Genomic DNA, 21,870 nt, shown 5'->3' with positions numbered 1-21,870 from the left:
CCGCAGTCGCCGCCGCCCGGCTGGCTCGGCCTCGCGGCGCGGGGACCGGCGGCGCCGCATTCCCGGCCGGTCCGCGAGCCATGGCCCAGGCGGGCGAGGAGGCGCTGCCCGGGCCCGAGCCCGCGGTGCAGATCCGCGTCGCCATCCAGGAGGCCGAGGACGTGGAGGAGCCGGAGGACGAGGAGGAGGGGACCGAGGCGCGCGGCGCGGGGGACCCGGCTCGGTACCTGAGCCCCGGCTGGGGCAGCGCCAGTGAGGAGGAGCCGAGCCGCGGGCACAGGTAGGCGCGGGGGCGCGGCCCGGCCGAGCGGGGGGCGCGGGGACAACTCCGCGGGCCGAGCGGCTCGAGTCGGCCGCGGCGGGGCCGCCGGCGCGGGGCGTCCCACCCGGGCGGAACCTGCTTTCGGCGGCTGTGGGTGCCCCGCTCCGCAGCTGTCACCCGCCCCGGCCGGGGCTCCTGGCGCTGGCGGCGGGGCTCTCAGGGGCCTGGACGTCGGCATGCCCTGGGACCCGGGAGGAAGTCCTTCCCGGGCCACCCTCGCCATCTCCTCCTCCCCCGGAGGAGGCTCTCGCTGCGTGCGCTCACCCGGGACCCTCCAAAAAGCCTGGTTCGGTCCCGTCTCCCCCCTAACCCTCCGAGAGTGGCCCACCTCCCCTGGAGAGGAGGGCCCTCACTGCCATTATCGCCCTGTTTATCAGTCCGAATGGGTGGGGGCAGGCCAGGCCCAGCTGACACTTGCTGCTGGGGGATCCGAGGAGTGATTCCACGGTGTAGCGAGCTCTCCTGCTCGGATTTGGAATCAGCTCAAGGCTTGCTGCTCCCCTTCTCGAGGGCCGGGGATTCCCATTTTCAGGCAGCCTCCCCCACCTGACTCCCGAGCTTGCATCATCATCTTGCTGCCTTGCTGTTGGGTTCCTGAGTGATGGGTAGTCTGGAGCTGTTATGGCTGTTGTAGGCCACCTGTCTAACGGTGCCAGTGGGCCCTGAGCTCTTGTCAACAGCCGGAGACCTTGGACCTATGTCCACTAACGCCCACGCCTTTCAGGTCTGTGGGTTCCCCCCTATATTCAATATCCCTCCCGATATTGAAAGGACATACAGTATGGAGTATCCGTGGATACCGGAGTAGCGCAGTGGTGGAACTTGCAAATTCTGGGAAATGCCAACAGGCACTTCGTAAAAGCCCTCTTTCTTCTGGGTTCCTGTGTCCATGCCTCTTAGCTGTCAGGGTTCTGCAGGATGATTCCCTGGCAGGCATAGCTTTACTTCACTGGCAGAGGACTCAACTGAAGGGCGTGAAGATACTGGGTCCAGAGCCATTCCCCGTCACTGGCTTGACCCCTCTGCAGTGGAAGGGGTCTGGATTTAGGCACCCAGAGATTCGGGGCGGTTCCGTGGAGACAGAGGTATTGGAGGAGGAAAGGCCAGCCCAGCAGTTGAGAGCAGGAAAGCTGAGCCACAGCAGATGACACAGTAGCCACAGTTGACATAGCAGAACTCTGTATACTGTAAAGCTTGATTCATTCACTCATTCACTCAGCTCCGTGCTGAGTATTGGGAGTATAAAAATGATGACTCCACAGTCACTGACATCTCAGTCTTGAAGGGAAGGCAGTCACCTAGTCAAACAATTTCAGAAGTTACATAAAATCGCTCAGAGTGGCTGATCCCTTCTGATTTGATTTGCCTGTGACTCTGGCAAAGAGCTGTCCCCTATACTAGGGGACTAAGTTTTGAGAGATCTAGGAAAGATCCCTCTGTGGAAATCTAGGAGAATGTGATCCTCATTGGGTGGGCTTCTTACCCCCACCACTCTCCCTCCAGAGCCTCCCTTCGCTCCCAGCTCCAGGGACTTGGAGTCTCATGGAGCATTCAGTTTGAAGCGTTTCTTGCTGCCCACTGGCAGAGAGTTGACACTAGAAAACCCCTGGGGGGCTCTTTAGGGCGGTGGAGCCGACTGAGCCCAGCAGGCAGACGTCCAGAGCAGGAGAATGTAGCCAAGAACAGTATCCGTGCTGCCCCCTGTTTGGGCTAGCCTGGCACAGCATTCCCTCCCCTGCTCCCCCCACTCTGTGCGGATACTTCTTGGCTTCTAGAGTCTGCAGGAGAAAGCCCAGGTTCCTAAAGCTGTTCCTAGAGATTTAGCACCCAGGTTTACCACCACCCTTGGCCCATTGTTTCTTTCCCTGCCTGTGTTAGCAATTCATGCTCCCGCAGCACGAACCCATCTGGGTCCCTGAACACAGGGTGCAGTTTCGTGTCCACATACTTTTGCACTCCCTCCTCTGGGGCTCTGATCGATTGATTGGTTGATTGGTTGATTGATTGATCTCTAGTCCGCCTTAAAACCTCACTGCTTCATCCCCACTGCCCCTAACCACGCCCCCCCCAAAGCTGTTTGTTTCCCCGCCCGCCCTCCGTGTTGCTGTTGCCGTAGCACTCTGCATGTTTTGTACCTAGCACTTGCCTCGTTGTAACTGTATAATTCTGTCTCCTTCACAAGAATGTGGACATCCTGAATTCAGGGACCAAGCTTGCCTTGTTCTCATTGTATCCTCAGCACCCAGCATGTAGTGAGTGCTTCTGAATATTTGTTGAATGAATGCACGTCTCTATGATTGCATCACACCATTGGGTTGAAATATTTGTGTGTTTTTCTTCCACCAAACGGAGATCCTTAAAGGCAGTGACCTTGCCTTAGTCCTCTCTACACCGCCAGTACTTAGCCCAATACTAGGTTCTTCCCTGGGGTACAAGCAATAGCGGAAATGAGAAAAATGTTCTTTAGCCTTCTTCCCACGTCTTGCTCGCTAAACGGTGTCTTTCTTTTTATTGTCACCTTTGGGAAATAAAGATTTCAAACATACAATGTGAAAGAGTAGTATGGTGAACATTCAGATATCCACCATCGAGATTTAACAGTTATTAATATTTTGCCATATTTATTTGATGGACATATGTATGGATTTCTCAGAACCATTTGAAAATAAGTTATACACAAGACTTACTATACCCTAAGCACTTTATTTTGGAGCTCTTAATAATGACATAGTATCCATAATGCTATTATTGCAAGGAAGAGAATTAACAGGGATTCTTTAGTGTAATCCCTAAAATGATCCAATAACCAAGTTCCTTATTTGGGTGTCCTCTGAGTCGTCCCACACTGCATTTTATAGATATTCCTTTTTGCCCTCCAACCAGAATCCGATCCAGGGGGTGGCATTTGCCTATTATGTCCCTTTAGAATCTTCTCATCTAGAACATTCACATTTTTTTTTGTAATGCATTGCTATTTTGAAATAAGAGGCCAGATGTCTCATTGAATGTTTCCCAGTTTGAATTGGTGTGATTACGGTGTCATCATCTACTTTAACTTGCTCCTTTGTTTTTTTTTTGTTTTTGTTTTTTAAAAATATTTATTTATTTTTGATACAGAGAGAGAGCATGAGTGGGGGAGGGGCAGAGAGAGAGGCAGACACAGAATCCGAAGCAGGCTCCAGGCTCCGAGCTGTCAGCACAGAGCCCGATGCGTGGCTCGAACTCACAAACTGCGAGATCATGACCTGAGCCGAAGTTGGACGCTCAACCGACTGAGCCACCGGGTGCCCCTAACTTGCTCCTTTGTACCCTGTGTTTCCTGTAAACTGGAAGCTAGGCTAAGGGCTTGGCTCAATTTGGATTAAACGTTTTGGCAAGAGTACCTCATAGGCAACGCCACGGACTTTTGGTTGCATTCACCTCAGGTGGCTGTGACCAAAGTGATGCTCTAATTTGACCACTTGACTCAGAGACCACTTGATCTCTCCATTGTGAAGCTGTGTCTCTTCTTCTGCAAGGAACAAGTGATATGAGGGTTCCTGTGAATATTCTTTCACCAGTGCCCTTCACCTAATGGTTTTACCATCTACTGATCCTTGCCTGAGAGTCAACTCCTCAGGAATTACCAATTGGTGATTTTATAATTTTATTAGCCTTTGTTCACTTATTAACTGGCATTTTTCTGTATCAGAGAGCCTTGCTCATCATCTGGGATTGAACAAGTGTCCCTCCTACTGAGGCAACATAAATGCCTAATGACCAGCTTTCGAAGAGAGGAGTGGCTGTAATAGTCACGTCAAATATTGTAAATTAGAGCCCTCCTTTGGGGCTCTCCTCGATTCATCGATTTTTATTTGCTTTTTGAAAATTAGTTACATTCATTCTTTTTGATGTTCAAAATGTCCTTGATTAAGTAGGGAGACCCCTTCAGGTTGGCTTCAGGATAGCCTTTTGGAACATGCCCTTTCGTTTTTGAGCACTTTCTTGCTTTCTCTTGCTAGATATTCTGGGCTTATTTGGTACTTTTCCTATTCTGGTCATGGGACCCAGCCATTTCCACAGGAATCCTTGTGGCTAGTATTTTTCAAATACTAGCAGAAGGGTATTTAGAAACCAAGACCTGGAATTAAGAGTGCTAATTTCTACTGGGGCAACACTGGTTTTAGACCCTTTCCATAGAGCTGGGAAATGCATTTTAAAAAATAACTTAATGTTGATAATTCCAATTCATATTTAACATAATAGGGTTTTTGATTTACTTTTATTTTTTTTACACTGACAATCTTGATTCCGAATAGCATTAACATATTTATTTGTTTGCTTTGTCTTCCAATGTGTAAAAATGATTTACAATTATAATACTAAATATTAGCATGAAGAATAAAATCACTGAAGCACACCTTCATTTAACAGACAGAAACATCTAGGCTCCTTTCTCTTCGGGATGTTTCTGGGACCTTGCACGAGCCATCTTTTCTCTGCTCTGGATGATGATAATGAAAGGCTCCATTTATTAATGCCAACTGTGTACCAGATGTGGAAGTAAATACAGTGTAAACATTTCTGCTTCACACCGCAAACCATTTAGACCTGCAGAGACGTCCACTGGTTGCACTCCTTTTGCAGGCGCTAGGAAGATTCCAGAAGAGCATGGCAGAAGACAGGGTTAGAGAAGAAGGTCATGATGTCTGTAATAACTAAGAACCCATTGGCCACCCAGACATAGCATGGGGCCTCTGCTAGTGGCATCCAAAATATAATTGTTCCCATACTGCCTTTTCCAAACTTGGACACATCCCCGTGTATGTTTCCAACTTGTCTCTATGAAAAACCTTTCTTTTTGGAATCTGCCCTTGTGTTTTCATATTGCATGATCAATTTTGTTTACCTTTTGAACCTTTTCAGCCTCGTTATCTTTTCCTAAAGGCAAGTCAAAAGGAACTATAGACAGATTGTCCCGGATCCTACTGTTTTTCATAAATGATGCTTGCTCCTTTTTGTTCAATATCTTCCTTCTTGTTGTCCGCCATTTTCTTGGTATTGGTGGCCAAAGCACCATACTCGGCTAGACCATCTGCAAAGATAGGTGATGAATCCAAGAAATCTTTGCTGTACGGAAAGCCGTAGTGAGGAGCTCACTATTCCACCATTTTATTTTGGATATTTTTATTCATAAGGTGTCATTCGAATAACCACTTAATTAATATCTCCAGATTATCTTGAGATTTTATGAGAAAGGCAGCCCTGGAGATTTATGTTGTACTTATTTCCCTAGATCATCTGTAAATATGATTAATATTTCAACACTGATCTGTGGAGCCCCATCATCTGTTTTGAAGTGTACCTCCTCATTTCTACCCTTTACTTTAATTTCTAGCAGGTTTACCGTTACAAAAAAAGAACACGTCAGTACTCCTAATTTACAATGGTTTATTTAAAAGGAAACAAGACTGTAAACGTAAAAACTTTTTTTCAAAGTCCTCTTGAAAGACCACTAATGGCTTATTCACCGGTAACCATACTTCCTGTCTCAAAGAATCCTGCAGATTTGCTCTTACAGAAACTATTCACTTTACACCGGCAATACTTTGTAAATTCCTACTATGTTGGTTCGTGCCAGAATGAAGGACACTGATACGGTTCAAGGGCACTAATAAGATATGCACACGGTAGCTTCAATACAAGTACAGGCAAGGGTTAGGAGAAGTTGAAATGATTTGCTTCCTGAGAGAGTCGCTTTGAGATGGGGCTTGATGTATGGCAGGGATTTGGACCTGAGAGATAAGGCAAGATGTTTAAGGAGTTGGAACAGTATGCCCAAAGGGACAGAGTCCAGAAACCTGGTGACACTTACAGGGATCTGTGAATCTTTTACATGCTTTTATTTTAGAGCAAAGGATCTGAAGGGAAATAGACAAAGATTCCTTTGGAAGCTGCTTTCAGCCAGATTCTAAATGAATCTGAATAAAGGGCTAAGGACTTTGGATTTTATTTAACAGAATAGAAAACATTAGTATTAGTATTAGAGTAGAGCAGGGACATAGCGGTTCTTCAGAACATGTAAAAAGGCACAGAGTGGAAGAGGCTTAACCCAAAATACAGCAAGAGTGGACGCAGAGGGAGATGGCAGGAGGTGGGAAGACAGAACCCTAGAAAGGTTCTGGTTAGGAAATATGTGAAGGATGCAGGGATTGAAAAGGATGTTGATATCCAAGAGGTAATTTAAATTCTTCCTTTAGAACAATTGCCTTACCTCTCTGCCTGACCATAAAAAGGAGCAACCAACATCACTGTTTACGTGCAAGGAGGAAAGGAAGAAACAAGGTTATTTTCTAAAGGAGCCGAATGAATCAGCTCATGATCTGGGGTTGCTAGGTAGAGCTTGTACCTGCAGAGTAACTCCTTCTCCATATAAAGCCCCTATTTAATCACTCCCTGCCTATCCACCCTAAAGGGAAGCCTTCCAGTTGGCATGTGCCATCCATGGATATAGACCCAGCTAGGAAGAAAATCAGAGTATACAGCTGTGGAGGGAACCGATATGGACCCGCCAAGAAAAAGCAACCCAGACCTCCCTTCACTCTTCGAACTGAATAGCCACGGAGCAGAACTCCCCACCTCTTAAGTGTGGACTGTATACAGTGATTCCCTTCCAAAGTGCACAGTATGGAAAGAGAGGGGGGACCAGTAACTTCACAGTGGAGACACAAAATAACACTACCGCAGCCAGGGTCACCGTCCACAGTGATCAGGTATGTTGATAGTCCCCTTGATATCCTGTGATGAGAATGGAAGTTTACCTCGGTGCTTCTCTTCCCTGAAAGCCATACCCACCGTCTAATCCTAAAAAAATATATCAGATAAATCCCAAATGCAGAGCTTTCTACAATATCTGACCAGTACTTCTTAACACAGTCAAGGTTATCAAAAATAAGGAAAGCCCGAGAAACTGTGTCAGCCAGGAGAGGCCTGGGAGACACAACGACTACTCGGAATCTAGTATCCTGGATGGGATCCTGAAAGAGAAACAGGCCATTAGGTAGAAACTAAGGAAATCTGAATAAGGTATTAGCTAATAATAATGTATTCGTATTAGTTCGTTAAATGCCTTGTACTAACACAAGATATTAATAATAGAAGAAGCCTGATGTGGGATACATGGGGACTCTCTGTACTCTTTTCACCATTTTTCTATAAATCTGAAATTATCCTATAATAAGTTTATTTAAACAGATTTTGAATAAAGAAACGGTGAATTGTTTACCAATCACATGAAGAAAACCAATTACACGAAATTAAATGAAAAACTGATCCCAGAAGATATAGAGGTGATGCTGTTGGAAACAAAGAGACTTTTGGGGCGCCTGGGTGGCTCAGTCGGTTGAGCGTCCGACTTCGGCTCAGGTCATGATCTGGCAGTTTGTGAGTTCCAGCCCCGCATCGGGCTCTGTGCTGACAGCTCAGAGCCTAGAGCCTGCTTCGGATTCTGTGTCTCCCTCTCTCTAACCCTCCCCTGCTTGTGCTCTGTCTCTCTCTCTCTCTCTCTCAATAATAAATAATAAACATTAAAAAAAAATTTAAAACAAAGAGACTTTTAAAAATGTAGACTCTGGAGAGTACCCCAAGAGGGAATTTAAGAGACTGCATCCACAAAACAAGAACAGGATGCTTTTAAAAAGGAGCAGTTTGAAAACATAAAAGAGTTCTTGGAGAATACATAATTCCTGAAATTAAACAATTCATCAAGAATGATTAGAAGGTAATGTCAGAAAATCTCTTGCAATGTAAATCAAAGACAAAGACAACGAGGTCAATATGAAAAAGAGGGTAAGAGTCATAGAGGATTGGGGCGCCTGGTGGGCTCAGTCAAGCATCCCATTTCAGCTCAGGTCATGATCTCACAGTCTGTGAGTTTGAGCCCTGCATCGAGCTGTGTGCTGACAGCTCAGAGCCTGGAGCCTGCTTTGGATTCTGTGTCTCCCACTCTCTCTGCCCCTCCCAAATCACACTCTGTCTCTCTCACTCTCAAAAATGAATACATGTTTAAAAAAAATTAAAAAAAAAAGAGTTATAGAGGATCAATACAGGTGGTCAACTAACAGGTTTAAGAAAGAAATGCAATCTTGGCAAATGCCTCCACCCTGCACAGATCAGTGTTTGTACCATCATAAAGGTAAACACAACTGATTAACTTTCTACTTTTAGTATCTATAGACAAAACATGGAATATTAGTTACAGAGTAGAATGTAAATATGGACCATGACAAAATAACATAAAGGTACATCTGGGAGAATTTGAAAGGTTGGAAATGGAAGGAGAGGGAAAGAACACACCTATTGTATGTAGTGAGGAAGTGAGAAGTATCATTTAATGTTGATGGAATAAGGAACAGAATTTTAAATGTATTATTTTAAAACACAATTAGAAGGCTATTAAAAAACCCCAAAATAATATAAAATTTTAAAAATTGGAAAAAGAGGCTTTGGGAGACGAGTGACCCCCATGTTGAAAATTGGCATGTGAGGAGTAGAATGAGCATATTTTATAGAACCATAAGGCAACTCTCCTAAGAACTAAATGGTTGACTAGAGGTTGCCTTTAGGGAGGAGAGGTGAAGTTGGAGAGGGTGGCAGCAGGGGGGGGATCGTTGCTTTCTTTGTAAGTTATGCACTATGTTGTTTCATCTTTTGCTTTGTGTTTTTTATTTCACTTTAATGTTTAAGATTCATTTTTGATGAGCTATTAATAGTGTCCAAGGGAGAAGTAATGAGGACAGTTGGAATGGAAAAGGGAACAGATGGGAGACACTGCAGAATAAAATCAACACTTGATAATTGGTTCGATGTGGGGGCAAAAAGAGAGGGCTAAAAGATGCATCTTGGGTTTTGAGCCTAAATGCAGAGAAGAGTGAATAGGGAAAGTAGTCAGTGGGGCAGTTTGGGAGGAAAGATACACGGTTTTTGCAGGACGGTTGTAATTGACAGAAAGTTACCAACATTCATATTTAAGAGATATAAACTTCTTTAATGTTCGTAAAGGATACTGGTCTTTTTTCATTCAAAGGCTGTTGCACGAAGCAGGAAAGAAGGCAGCATGCTCCCAGATGTGCAAAAAGGCCTTGCCTCTCAGGATCCCCCTTTGGAGATATACAGTTGCCAATGACAGCACCCATGTAGTGAGGGGTCCTTAGGGTGCAAGGACCTCGCAGAATGGTTTATATCACCTTCCCAGGACTGCCCACCTGTTCTGGAATCTCTGGCTACCTGCCTGTCTGCTTACTGGCTGCAAATAACCGATGCAGAATCCCGTCCCCCCCCCCAAACACACAGTGTGGATTATTTACCATCACACTGTATGAAAAGAGGAGCTTCCCAGATAGAATGCCCCTTGCCAGGTCTAGGCTTCAATCCGACCCAAGGTCAAGCTCTGCAGAAGGTGATAGTTCAATTCTGGACATAATAGATTTGAAGTTTTAACGGGCTGTCCACGTGGAAGCATCAGGCAGGCAGCTAGGAATTGAGGATGGGGTCTCAGGCATGAGAGAAGGATGGAGGGGTAGGTAGAGGCAGGTTTGAATTGGATGTGCTATCCGGCAGCTGAAACCTATTGGTTGCCAGGGGATAAAGGGTCAAGGATAGATCCTTGGAGAAATGGGAGCAGAATGAGGAGACTGAAAGGGCAATTAGATGGGGAGAAGAATCAGAAAAGGACAAATCACAGAAGCCCAGGGCGTGAGGTACCGAGAAGAAAGAGGTCAACAGCGTCCCATCCTGCTGCAGGCCTAAGAGGACCAAGGTGGAGAAAAGGGCCCTGGATGCGGTAGATGCTTCGGCAGATGCCCGGACATATAGAACAAGCTTGTGGGGAGGGAGGGCATGTCCAAGGGAGGTCTGGGCAAGTCTGCTTCGATGAACGTCATCTTCTCAACCAAGTTTGTCATAGAATCCTCAGCAGGGAGTAAAGGCTTCCCATGACAGACGTTGGAAAGGACGGGAGGCTCTAGAATGGGCACTGGAGAAATTGAGAAATTACATCCCCATCCTTTCATTATGTTTTATTTGTTTATGAGATAACTTAAAAAAAATATGTATTTATTTTTGAGAGACAGAGAAACAAAGCATGAGTGGGGAATGGGCAGAGAGACGGAGACCCGAAGCAGGCCCCAGGCTCTGAGCTGTCAGCACAGAGCCCCACGTGGGGCCCAAACCCACGAACTGTGAGATCACGACCCTGAGCCAAAGTCGGATGCTTAACCAACTGAGCCACCCAGGCGCCCCTCCATTGGATTTGTGACTTCCCTGTGCCCTGATGGATCCTGGTTTTTTTTTTTTTTTTCCAACATTTATTTATTTTTGAGAGACAGAGACAGAGTGTGAGCAGGGGAGGGGCAGAGAGAGAGGGAGACACAGAATTCGAAGCTGGCTCCAGGCTCTGGAGAGCACAGAGCCCCACGCGGGGTTTGAACTCACAGACTGCGAGATCATGACCTGAGCCTAAGTCCACTGCTTAACCAACTGAGCCACCCAGGTGCCCCATGAGATTACTTTTTGTAATAGACTCAACTACTCTAGTTGCGGGGTAGGACTAACTAGTGTGTGGGTCCCTTTGATGGTCTGGTCACCTCTCATATACTTTCGATTTGTAGTAAGTTAGACCATTTTGCTAACATCTGAGTCCACTCAAAGCTCTTCACTGGTCATTAGCATACACCTCATCCCAACTCCTCTGTATTCTCATCCTTGTCATTGGGGCTCAGACTTTCCCATGCGTTTGTAGTTATTGTATCTGGTGTATTCAACTTATCTAGTTGAACTGCTTTTTAGGGTGTGAACTTTCTCTAATAGAGTGAAAATCCGTTCTGTCCATGTTGCCTCTCCTTTTTCATTCCATTGATTGTGCCACTGACACTTTTCAGTTAGCATGTTTTAAGGACCACTTTGTCAAAACAATATTACTCTCCTACTATTTGGCTGTAAGTAATAGAAAACCCAGCTAACAGGTGAATTATGCAAATGGACATTATCTTTCCCGTGTAGTCAGAAATCTGCAGGTAGGTAGTTAGAGGAATTGGTTCAGCAACTCAATAATATCAGAGCCAATAATGTCAAGAAGTCAGGCCAAGCTAATTCTTGTGGCCTTTTCCTTTTTTTAAATTTATTTACTTATTTTGAGAGAGAGCGCGTGTGTGCCTGTGTGTGCACACACTTGAGTTGGGGAGGGGCATAAAGAGAGGGAGGGTTAGAGAGAGAACCCTGAGGAGGCTCCCCACTGTCAGCGCAGAGCCCGATGTGCAGCTTGAACCTTTGAACCATGAAATCATGACTTGAGCCAAAACCAAGAATCTGATGTTTAACTGACTGAGCCACCCAGATGCCCCATTTTGGCCTTTTTCTTTTGGTAGTGAAATAGCTGCCACCACCCCAACCATCACATCCACACTCAAATCAGTTAAAAAGGGAAGAGGTAGGGCCAAAAGATTTTCACTTGTGTGTTATTGGCCATATCATGACAGGTGGCTCAGATGGCTATTACCTGTAACAGATGCTGAGAAAGTACATGTTTAGTTTTGTTTTTGTCTTTTTGTAGCCTCCATAATAAAGAAAGGTAAGCGAGAGTTTGCTATCAGATGTTGGTTGAATCTATTATCTACCACAGCTGTCTTCTAGAAACTTCTAAAATATTCAGCTTGTCTGATGTTTAAGTTGCCTTTGACCTGTTTTATCTGCTTTTATAGGCTGCCTTAAAATATTCCTTTAGTTTGCCATCCCATTTTTAAAAGGCTTTTTACAAAACATACTTTTAGGGGTGCCTGGGTGGCTCAGTGTCCGAGCCTTGATTTTGGCTTAGGTCATGATCTCACGGTTGCTGAGTTCAAGCCCCATGTTGGGCTCTGCACTGACAGTGAGGAGCCTGCTTGGGATTCCCTCCCTCTCTGCCCCCTACCTGCCCTCTCAAAAATAAATAAACTTATAAAAGAAAACCAAACCCTCCCCCCAAAACTTATCATCTTAACCATCATTAAGTGTACAATTCAGTGGCATCGAGGACATTCACGCCGTCGTGCACCCATCACCACTTTCCATCTCTAGAACTTTCTGTCTTTTCCACCTGAAACTCCATACCCATTAACTATTAGCTCCCCATCCCCCCCTCCCCAGTCCTCAGTAACCGCCGGTCCCCTTTCTGTCTCTGTGAATTTGACAACTCTAGATCCTTCATGTCACTGGCATCACGTGGTATTTGTCTTTTGAGGACAGACTCATGTCACTTAGCATCGTGTCTTCAGGGTCCATCCACGTGGCAGTATGTATCAGAATTTCCTTTTCAAAGCTGAATTACATTCCCTCCGATGCATGGATGTGCCACATTTTGCTGATTCAGTCGTCCATCAGTGGACATTTTTGGTTCTGCCTTTTGTCTACTGTGAACACGCCGCTGTGAACTTCCTGAGCCTGCTGGGGACTCAAGCAGGTGCTCCCAACAGAGTCGAAGCACACTGAATGCTGTTGGTGGCTCGGTGTCTGCATCCCTCCCAGGAGATGCTCTCCCTACTCAGAACATGTTAATGGAGACTCCGGGCCTGATGGTCATGTTACTGGAAATCAAGCTGCCACATAGGAAAGTGGTAATTTTTTTATTCTGGAAGTAATTAAAAAAAAATTTTTTTTAACATTTATTTATTTTTGACAGACAGAGAGAGAGAGAGAGAGAGAGAGAGAGAGAGGGACAGAATCTGAAGCGGGCTCCAGGCTCCGAGCTGTCAGCACAGAGCCCGACACGGGGCTTGAACTCACAAACCGTGAGATCATGACCCGAGCCGAAGTCGGATGCTTAACCGACAGAGCCACCCAGGCGCCCCTCTGGAAGTCATTTTTAACCAATCCTTTTTGTTGAATAAGATATGTATGATAGTGGATAGTACATAATTTAATGTGGTAATTAAACATACAAAAAAGAAGCCACCTTCTAGAGCTTCGAATTAATGGCGTCACCTGCGAGGCAGATCGTCACAAAGTCCCTATATGTTTATGGTTTTGAAGTGTTTGTAATCCCTTGGTGGAAGGTTTGCCTGCCTAAAGAAGCTTTGCTCAGGATTTCTTTGGCTTGCTCTCATATCCTAAGACTCTCAGGGAGAGGGGGAGGAAGTCTGTCCAGCTGGAACTACTGGTGGGTATGGGTTTCATTTAGAAAGGCCCTGGTGAATGGGATCGTTTCCCGATTCCATGGCAGGGTCCCAACGACACATGGAAAGGATATGTGTGCAGGCTTTGGGGACAGAAAACTGGAGCTTCGGTCCTAGATGTGAGGTGCAAATGAATGTACCTGTCACCTACTCGGTTCTCAGGGTGTGCCAGGCATTCACGTGACCATTTCCATGTATTAGTTGATTTACTGTTCGTAACAGTCCTATCAGGAGAGTGACTATGGTGATTCCCAGTGGCCAGATAACAGAACTGACGTGTGGCAGGGAGTGGGGTTCCTTGCCTGAGTTGACTCAGTTAATAAATGGTGGCGTCGGGATTCGAACCCCCATGGTCTACCTCTAGGATTGGGACTCTTAGTGAGTCTGCTCAATTACCTTCCAGAAATCAGGATTGGGGGGGAGGAGTGGGGAGGGAAGAGTAAGGAGGGAATGTGAAGAGCATCCCGTCAATGGCACAGCAGCACAGAAACGTTCGTAGACGGTGGTGTTATTTTAGTGACCCTCGGTCCACCTTAAAAACAAAAGCTTGATTTCTTAGCTCGTTGGGCACAGTTTAGCCCCTTGTGATCACCAGGTGATACCCCCTCTGAGGAGCGCAGTTCGAGTGGGAGCCAGTGAAGTTTCCTAGAGCTGCACCACAAACTGGGTGGCTTAGAACCACGGAATGTATTGCCTCACATTCTGGAGGCCGGAAGTAGGGAATCCGGGGTGTCAGCAAGATGCCCTCCCCTCGAGGGTCTGTTCTGGGCCAGTGCCCTGGCTTCTGGTGGTTTGCTGGCCGCCCTTGACGGTCCTGGGCTTCTGCTCATCACCCCCATTTCCACCCTCATCCTCACGCGGCATTCTCCTTGTGTGCGCGTGCCCAGATTTCCCCTTTTGATGAGACGCCGGTCGTAGTGGATTGGGGCCACCCTGCTCTGGTGTGACCTCGTCTTGAACTGATTACATCTACAGGGCCCCATTTCCGAGTAAGATCACATCCTGACATACAGGGCTTTGGGACTTCAACGCAAGAAATTTGGGGGGGGGGGGGAGCAGTTCAGCCTGTAACCTTCCCCCCCCGCCCCGTGTCTCCTTCTGGTCTCAGTGGCACCACAACAAGTGGGGGCGAGAACGAGCATGAAGACGGGGAGCAGGAGTGGAAGCCCCCAGACCAGGAGTTGATCAGGAAGCTGGTGGATCAGATCGAATTCTACTTTTCTGATGCAAACCTGGAGAAGGACGCCTTCCTGCTAAAGCACGTGAGGAGGAACAAGCTGGGGTATGTGAGCGTCAAGCTACTCACATCTTTCAAAAAGGTAAGCCTTCGTCCTCACACGCTGCCTCCAGGATTTCAGGGGTGTTTGGGGGTTTCAGTTCTCAATATTGTTTGCCCACATGATACCTGACGACTAGCGATTTTTTGCCCCCTGACATAGAGAAACATGATCAAGAATAGAGATTTAGGATCGTTATTAGCAACATCGCGGGGGAGCCTGGGTGGCTCAGTCAGTTAAAGCGTCTGTCTTCCGCTCAGGTTATGATTTCATGGTTCATGGGTTCAAGCCCCCCATCAGGCTCTGTGCCGACAGCTCAGAGCCTGGAGCCTGCTTCGGATTCTGTGTCTCCCTCTCAATCTGCCCCTCCCCGGCTTATGCTCTCTCTCTCTCTCAAAAAGAAATAAACATTAAAAAAAAAAAAACAAACCAACGACAGCGAGTATCTTCCCAAGTATTAAAAGGGGCCTGGGTGTTGGGACAAACGTCAGCCGGTGGCAGTTGTGAAATGATAGTGCTTGCTCTTAGTAAAGTTCAAGCACTCTTGCCAGGCAAGTGGGTGACCAGGAGGGTGCTGTGCCAGGACACGGGGACTCCGTGGCCTTGAGAGACAACTATTGGGCCTAGAATTACATGAAACCCAAGCTTTTCACCTGCCCAGTCGAATGAATAGGAAGAAGAAGGAGCGCCCAGAACTCAGGGAGAGGAACCTTCAAGACTCCAGCAGTGTTTGTAAGACCAACATTCTCATCTATACAATGGGGACATGGGGTATCTGATGCTTGCCGCCATCCGGGCCACAGACCGCACGTCCCTCCGGTGCACAGACCCAGCAACTGGACTGTGCGTGAATTCCCTACTTCTCAAAGTGTGGACGGACTAGCTGGAGCCAGCACCGTGTGTCTTCCGTGGGGGAAGCGTATTTACCAGAATGGAAAAGCACCACATGGCCCGTTGCATAACGGGATGTGTAACAGCTGGGTCCCAGCCAAGCCGCCTGTGCCCTTGGTCAGACATTCCCGGAGGAGAGCTTCTCTCCGTGGAGCTGTTCTCTGCCTCACCTGCTGGTAGAGTTGGCCCTCTCCTCTTGCTCTCTGGCCTTCATTCATTCATCAAACCTATTCATGCCGCACCCTGAGTGCTGCCTTAGGCACAGGATACATGACATGAATGGGTTCTCTGCCCTTGCAAAGTCCAGGAAAGGCGAGAGATCAGTGAAGGATTGCAATATGACCAAAGGCAGTGAAAGAACAAAGTAGCGAGTAACCCTGCCTGGATAATTGAGAAGCCTTCCCAGAAGTGGTGACGTTGAAATAGGATCTTGGAGGGGGCGCCTGGGTGGCTCCGTCGGTTGAGCGTCCGACTTGGGCTCCGGTCACGATCGTGATTTCGAGCCCCGCGACGGGCTCTGTGCTGACAGCTCAGAGCCTGGAGCCTGCTTCGGATTCTGTGTCTCCCTCTCTCTCTGTGCCCCGCCCCCGCCCTCACTCTGTCCCTGTCTCTCTCAAAAATAAAGCAACATGAAAGAAAGAAAGAAAGAAAGAAAGAAAGAAAGAAAGGATCTTGGAGGGTGACTAGAAGTTTCCAGGGTATAGGAGAAGGAGGGAAGGGGCACTTCCTGTTGCAATGGAAAAGTCTCCCCTTCCTCCTGCGCGTCTCCCTTGTCTCACACCGTGAGCACACGCTGACGCCAGATGTGCCTGTAGGGGGAGGGCATCCCCACCCAGCAGTTCTCCGTCTACCTGGAGACAGCACCAGGCCATCCAGGGTAAGGCCCACAGCTAGTCACCTAGGTTACCCACAGCTTCTGTCCAACGTGGCTGCACATCAGAGGTTCCCATGACCTCCTCCCCTTTGGATTTGATCATTTGCTAGAATAGCTCACAGAGCTCAGGGAAACACTTACTTACATTTACCAGTGTAATACAGGATATGATAACAGATACAAACAGCCAGATGAAGAGATACCCGGAACGAGACCCCGAATGCAGGAGCTTCTGTCCCAGAGGAATTGGGGTGCATCACCCTCCATCCGGGAAGTGCCCTGAACCCCAAGGTATTGGGGTTTTCAGGGAGGCTTCCTCATGTGGGCTTGATCGACCATTATCTCAATTTCCTGACCCTCTCCCTTCTCTGAAAATCCCAAGCTTCTAACCACGGTTTGGTCTTTCTGGTGACCAGCCGTCAACTAGGAGCCATCCAGGAGCCCATCCAGAGTCGCCTCATCGGAACAAAAGGTACTCCTAGTGTTCTTATGACCTGGGAATGTACCGGGTGCCAGCAACTCCGTGCCAAGAACGGGGACAAAGAGCAATGTATATGTATTTTAGGGAGGTACTATTTCATCATTCTCTGGGAGGCCCAAGTTAGGTTTCATTCCAAGCTGAAACAGTCCATGTCAGTTTCGGGAGCTACGGCATTGGCATGTGAAAGATCTTTTGGAAGCTTGTACGTATCAAACGCATCAGTGCAGAAACACAATTTCAGAGAAGTGTTTGAACGTTAACATCTCCGAGTCCTTTCGGAATGATAAATCACAATACCACACACATCCAGAGAACAAAGAAGTGTTTGTGGGGGATCCCAAAATGAAGCAGCCAGTAGACATTCCTTCACTCCTCCCCAGGGACCTGAAGAGGCAGCCCGATTTTCTTTCCTTTTGAAGCTGCCACTATAGATCTATTTACGAGGGCTTTTCTTTGTTGAAAAGTGGCTGCACAGTAGACATAGACTCCCCAACACCTTCAAAATGAGAACAAAGACCCTTTTTGTTCTAACTTTTTTTAACGTTTATTTATTTTTGAGAGAGCGAGACAGAGTGCGAGCGGGGGGAGGGGCAGAGAGAGAGAGGGAGACACAGAACCCCAGGCAGGCTCCAGGCTCTGAGTGGTCAGCCCAGAGCCCGATGCGGGGCTCGAACTCACAAACCAGGGGATCATGACCTAAGCCAAAGTCGGACGCCTAACCAGCTGAGCCACCCGGGCGCCCCCAAGGCTGTTTTCATTCTAAAGGCTTTCCTGCTAATCATCATAGGAAATGCATATGACAAACAGGGGAATTGCAGTTTCCGAAAAGGTTAGCAGGTTCTAGTGATCGCACAAGGATATCACCTCCCTGACTCCTCCTCTTAAGTGGTGCCGGACACGCCTTCTAACGGCTCACAGACAGGCCTAGGATGTTCGGACTATCACGGAGATTTCCCAGTGGACTGTGCTCCTGGCTCCAGAGGGATATCGGGTGCTTTCTAGAGCCCACTTCTCTCTCGATCGTGTGTGGTCTTCTGTGAGCTTCTCTAGCCCTCGGAGCAGGGCAGTACTGGCCTTCCCTCGAGCACGCCTGGCTCAGGGTCCAGGTCTAGGCAGGAGCTCCTCTTCCTCTCCCCCACTGGCTTTGGAGAAGGCTCCCTGCCATCCCATCCTCAGCGAGCTACTGCCTAGCTTCCTCACCACCTGGCAGTGACCTTCCATCATCACCCTCACCCCTTCTGGAGCCCTGATCGGCCCCGTTCGCCTGAAGTCCGACCCTTTGCCTGGACCTCTGCCCACCTTCTGTTCTTGGTGTGTGCCGTGGACATCAGCCCGTGGGTTCTGTGTGTAGGTGACTTGTGGCTCCCACACCCCTAAGCCCACATCTGGGCCGTGTCACCCAGAGGCCACAGGCTCGAGCGGACAGCGCCCTGTCTGCAGGAGCCTGGCTGTACTGAGAGCTCTGCGAGGTTCCCCCCCGACACTGCCCTGTTAGGGAGCCTCCCACATTGAGTTCTGGGAAGTTCCTGTTTGGTCTCAGGGTTCCTCTGCAGAGTGGCTGCGTTGGCCTGGCCTCCGAGGACGGACGCAGGGTGATCTCGCCATTCCTGGCTCAGGTTACCCACCCCACCCACCTCCACAGTTCCTGCGGGATGCGATGACTCATTCTCCCTGGCATTCCCTCCAGCGGAAGTGGGCCTCTTGAAAATTACTGTTTTACAGCATAAATATAGCCTTCATATACTGCGCGTTGATATGCACAATTTCCACTCAGGGAGGAGGGAGGGAGGGACTATTTCATCATTCTCTTTGAGGCCCTAGTTGGGTTTTACTCCAAGTTGAAACAGTCCACATCATTTTCAGGAGATATTCCAGTGAAATATGAAAGCTCTTTTGGAACTTTCTGGGTATCCAACGCATAAACGGAGAAACACAACTTCAGAAAAGCGTTTGAATGTTAAAAATCTCCGAGCCCTGTCAAAACGATAGCACGTGATGTTTGAAATGATGATAGCACACGATATTTATTGCGTACTTGCCATGAGCTAGACACTGTTCTAAGTTGTGCATATGTATGCATAATGTGTGTCTGGATGTAGGTATGTATATATCGATTTATTCATTCACTCCTCGCGACAACGCTGTGAGGCGGGCACTGTAAACGTGTCCATTTTACAGATGGGGGAGTTGAGGCACCGAGAGGTGGGAAAACGTCAGGTCTTACCGCCGGCCGGAGGTGGGCTTTGGATTTGTGTATCTAACAGCCTTGTTCCAGGCCCTACAGGCTTAACCTCGAAACTTGCGTGGACTAGAGTGTCTCCATCACCACAGAAAGTTGTGCTGGACGGCACTGCTCCAAACTGTGCTGCCTAGCTTGACATTGTGGAGAGCTCACTAGATTTTTGAATGCCTGCACACAGCGGGTGTGATTCTGGCGACCAGTGTTACAGGGGGGGGAGGGAGGTAGGGGAGGGAGATTATAGAGGACACAAGAGGGGCAAAGACGATAGGTACCATTTCCGATGTTGCTTTGTCTTCTTCAGGTGAAACACCTGACCCGGGACTGGAGAACCACGGCACACGCCTTGAAGTACTCGATGAGCCTCGAGTTGAATGAGGACCACCGGAAGGTGAGGAGGACCACCCCCGTCCCGCTCTTCCCCAACGAGAACCTGCCAAGCAAGATGCTCCTGGTCTACGATCTCTACCTGTCCCCCAAGCTCTGGGCCCTGGCCACGCCCCAGAAGAATGGAAGGGTGCAGGAGAAGGTGATGGAACACCTGCTCAAGCTCTTCGGGACCTTCGGAGTCATCTCGTCAGTGCGGATCCTCAAGCCCGGGAGGGAGCTGCCCCCTGACATCCGGAGGGTCAGCAGCCGGTACAGCCAGGTGGGGACCCAGGAGTGCGCCATCGTGGAGTTCGAGGAGGTGGAGGCGGCCATCAGAGCGCATGAGTTCATGGTCACGGAATCTCAGGGCAGGGAGAACATGAAAGCCGTCCTGATTGGGATGAAGCCACCCAAAAAGAAACCTCCCAAAGACAAGAACCAGGACGAGGAGCCCGCCGCGAGCATCCACCTGAACAAGTCCCTAAACAAGAGAGTCGAGGAGCTTCAGTACATGGGTGACGAGTCTTCCGCCAACAGCTCCTCCGACCCCGAGAGCAACCCCACGTCCCCCATGGCCGGCCGGCGGCACGTGGTCACCACCAAGCTCAGCCCTGCTGGCCACCAGAATCTCTTTCTGAGCCCCAACGCCTCCCCGTGCTCCAGTCCCTGGAGCAGCCCCTTGGCTCAACACAAAGGCGTTTCCAGAAAATCCCCTCTGGCCGAGGAAGGGAGGCTGAACTGTAGCGCCAGCCCTGAAATCTTTCGCAAGTGCACGGATTATTCCTCCGACAGCAGCATCACTCCCTCCGGCAGCCCCTGGGTTCGGAGGCGCCGCCAGGCCGAGATGGGGACACAGGAGAAGAGCCCCGGGGCGAGTCCCCTGCTGTCTCGGAGGATGCAGACTGCCGATGGGTTACCTGTGGGGGTGCTGAGGTTGCCCAGAGGCCCTGACAACACCAGAGGGTTCCACGGAGGACACGAGAGGGGCAGGGCCTGTGTATAAATACCTTCTATTTTTAATACCCGCTCCATCAAAATACCTGGCATGATACAGAATGCGATTAGGTCCCCTTTGACAGATTTTGTATACGTGTAGACCTCTTAATTTATATATTTGTAATGTACATAGGTTGTCTGGTACGCCATGGTTTTAAGAGCACCTTCTAGTTCAGAACAACCAGCATGACCTTTATTTTGATGATGCCCAACGTGTATGAATGTTGCGGCTCTGCAGAGCTGTGGGACAGAGGCTCCTCCAGGGCGGGTCGGGCGGTGGGTCTCTTCCTCAGGACAGAGCTCCTGCCTGCGGTGACTGAGCCGACCTCGGCTGGCCATGCAAGAGCTTCCTGAGGACCCCCAGGGGCTCTGTCGTGTAATGGCAACTCGTTAAGCCGGTAGCATGGTGTCTTATGGGACCAAATGTATATTTCCTGTCAACTCAATAAATAATAAAACATCCGACTGGGAGTCCTGCCTCTGAAGTCCTAGATCGTGTCTGACAGAAGTCTGTGCCCCTCTGACAAGGCTGTGGGTGGTATGTCAGGAGGCCCTGAGGAGCTTAACGGAGACGCATCTCTTGGAGGTCTTGCCCAGGGCAGCCCTGGGGCTCTCCTTGAGGCTCCGGCAGCCTGAGAGGTCGGCAGAGTTTGTGCAGATATGAGAGTACCGCGTCTCTCGTCACAGTGAATCCTACCCAGGCAGAGGCAGCTTAGTAAAGACCAAGCTCTCTGGATACGGTCCCCAGGCTGGCTCCTTTTCCTTGGTGAATGTCCATTGTCACTGGCAGCTTCTGATGTAGCAGAAGGAGCAGTGGCCTGGATTTTAGCGTTGGCTTATCCACTTGCCCTTTGGGGGAGTTTAGACAAGTGCCATTTAATGAAATTTGTTGACAGTTATTGAACGGCGATTAGACATCAGGGACTATGCTTAGAGTTTTCCATGCATTATCTCATTTAATTCCCCCCCCCCCAAACCACGCAACAAACTTTCAGATATTATCCCCTTTTTACAGCGGAAGAAACAGACTTTATGTGGGTAACTAGCTTGTCCAGGGCCTAAGGGCTAGGTTAGTAGAGCTGGCTTGAACCTAGCGGTCTGGCTCCAGAGCCCATACCCTTAGCCACCAGATGGTACACAGCATCTCTGAACCTCACCATCCACGTTCAAAAAAGAAGGAACCACAGAAGGTGCTCGTATTTATTCAGCACCTCCTATGTGCTAGGCGTTTTGCTAG

General features: G+C 48.5%; 1 protein-coding gene across 2 annotated transcripts in view; it reads left to right on the top strand.

The window, feature by feature from the left end:
- Positions 1-21,095, top strand: part of LARP6 (La ribonucleoprotein 6, translational regulator) — a 24,804-nt gene extending 3,709 nt beyond the window's left edge. Inside the window, exons 1-3 of one of the 2 annotated variants that reach the window (XM_049613821.1) lie at positions 7-280; positions 14,615-14,825; positions 19,573-21,095. In XM_049613821.1, the coding sequence (XP_049469778.1) occupies positions 81-280; positions 14,615-14,825; positions 19,573-20,640 (1,479 nt within the window). In that variant the 5' untranslated portion in view covers positions 7-80 and the 3' untranslated portion in view covers positions 20,641-21,095. Of the gene's footprint in view, positions 1-6; positions 281-14,614; positions 14,826-19,572 lie in introns of those variants that run through there. The other variant, XM_049613822.1, reaches the window with a different exon arrangement.
- The last annotated feature ends 775 nt before the right edge of the window (positions 21,096-21,870 follow it).

The sequence above is a fragment of the Panthera uncia genome (assembly GCF_023721935.1).
Source record: "Panthera uncia isolate 11264 chromosome B3 unlocalized genomic scaffold, Puncia_PCG_1.0 HiC_scaffold_1, whole genome shotgun sequence".
Taxonomy (NCBI): domain Eukaryota; kingdom Metazoa; phylum Chordata; class Mammalia; order Carnivora; family Felidae; genus Panthera; species Panthera uncia.
This window is presented reverse-complemented; position numbering and strand designations above follow the sequence as displayed.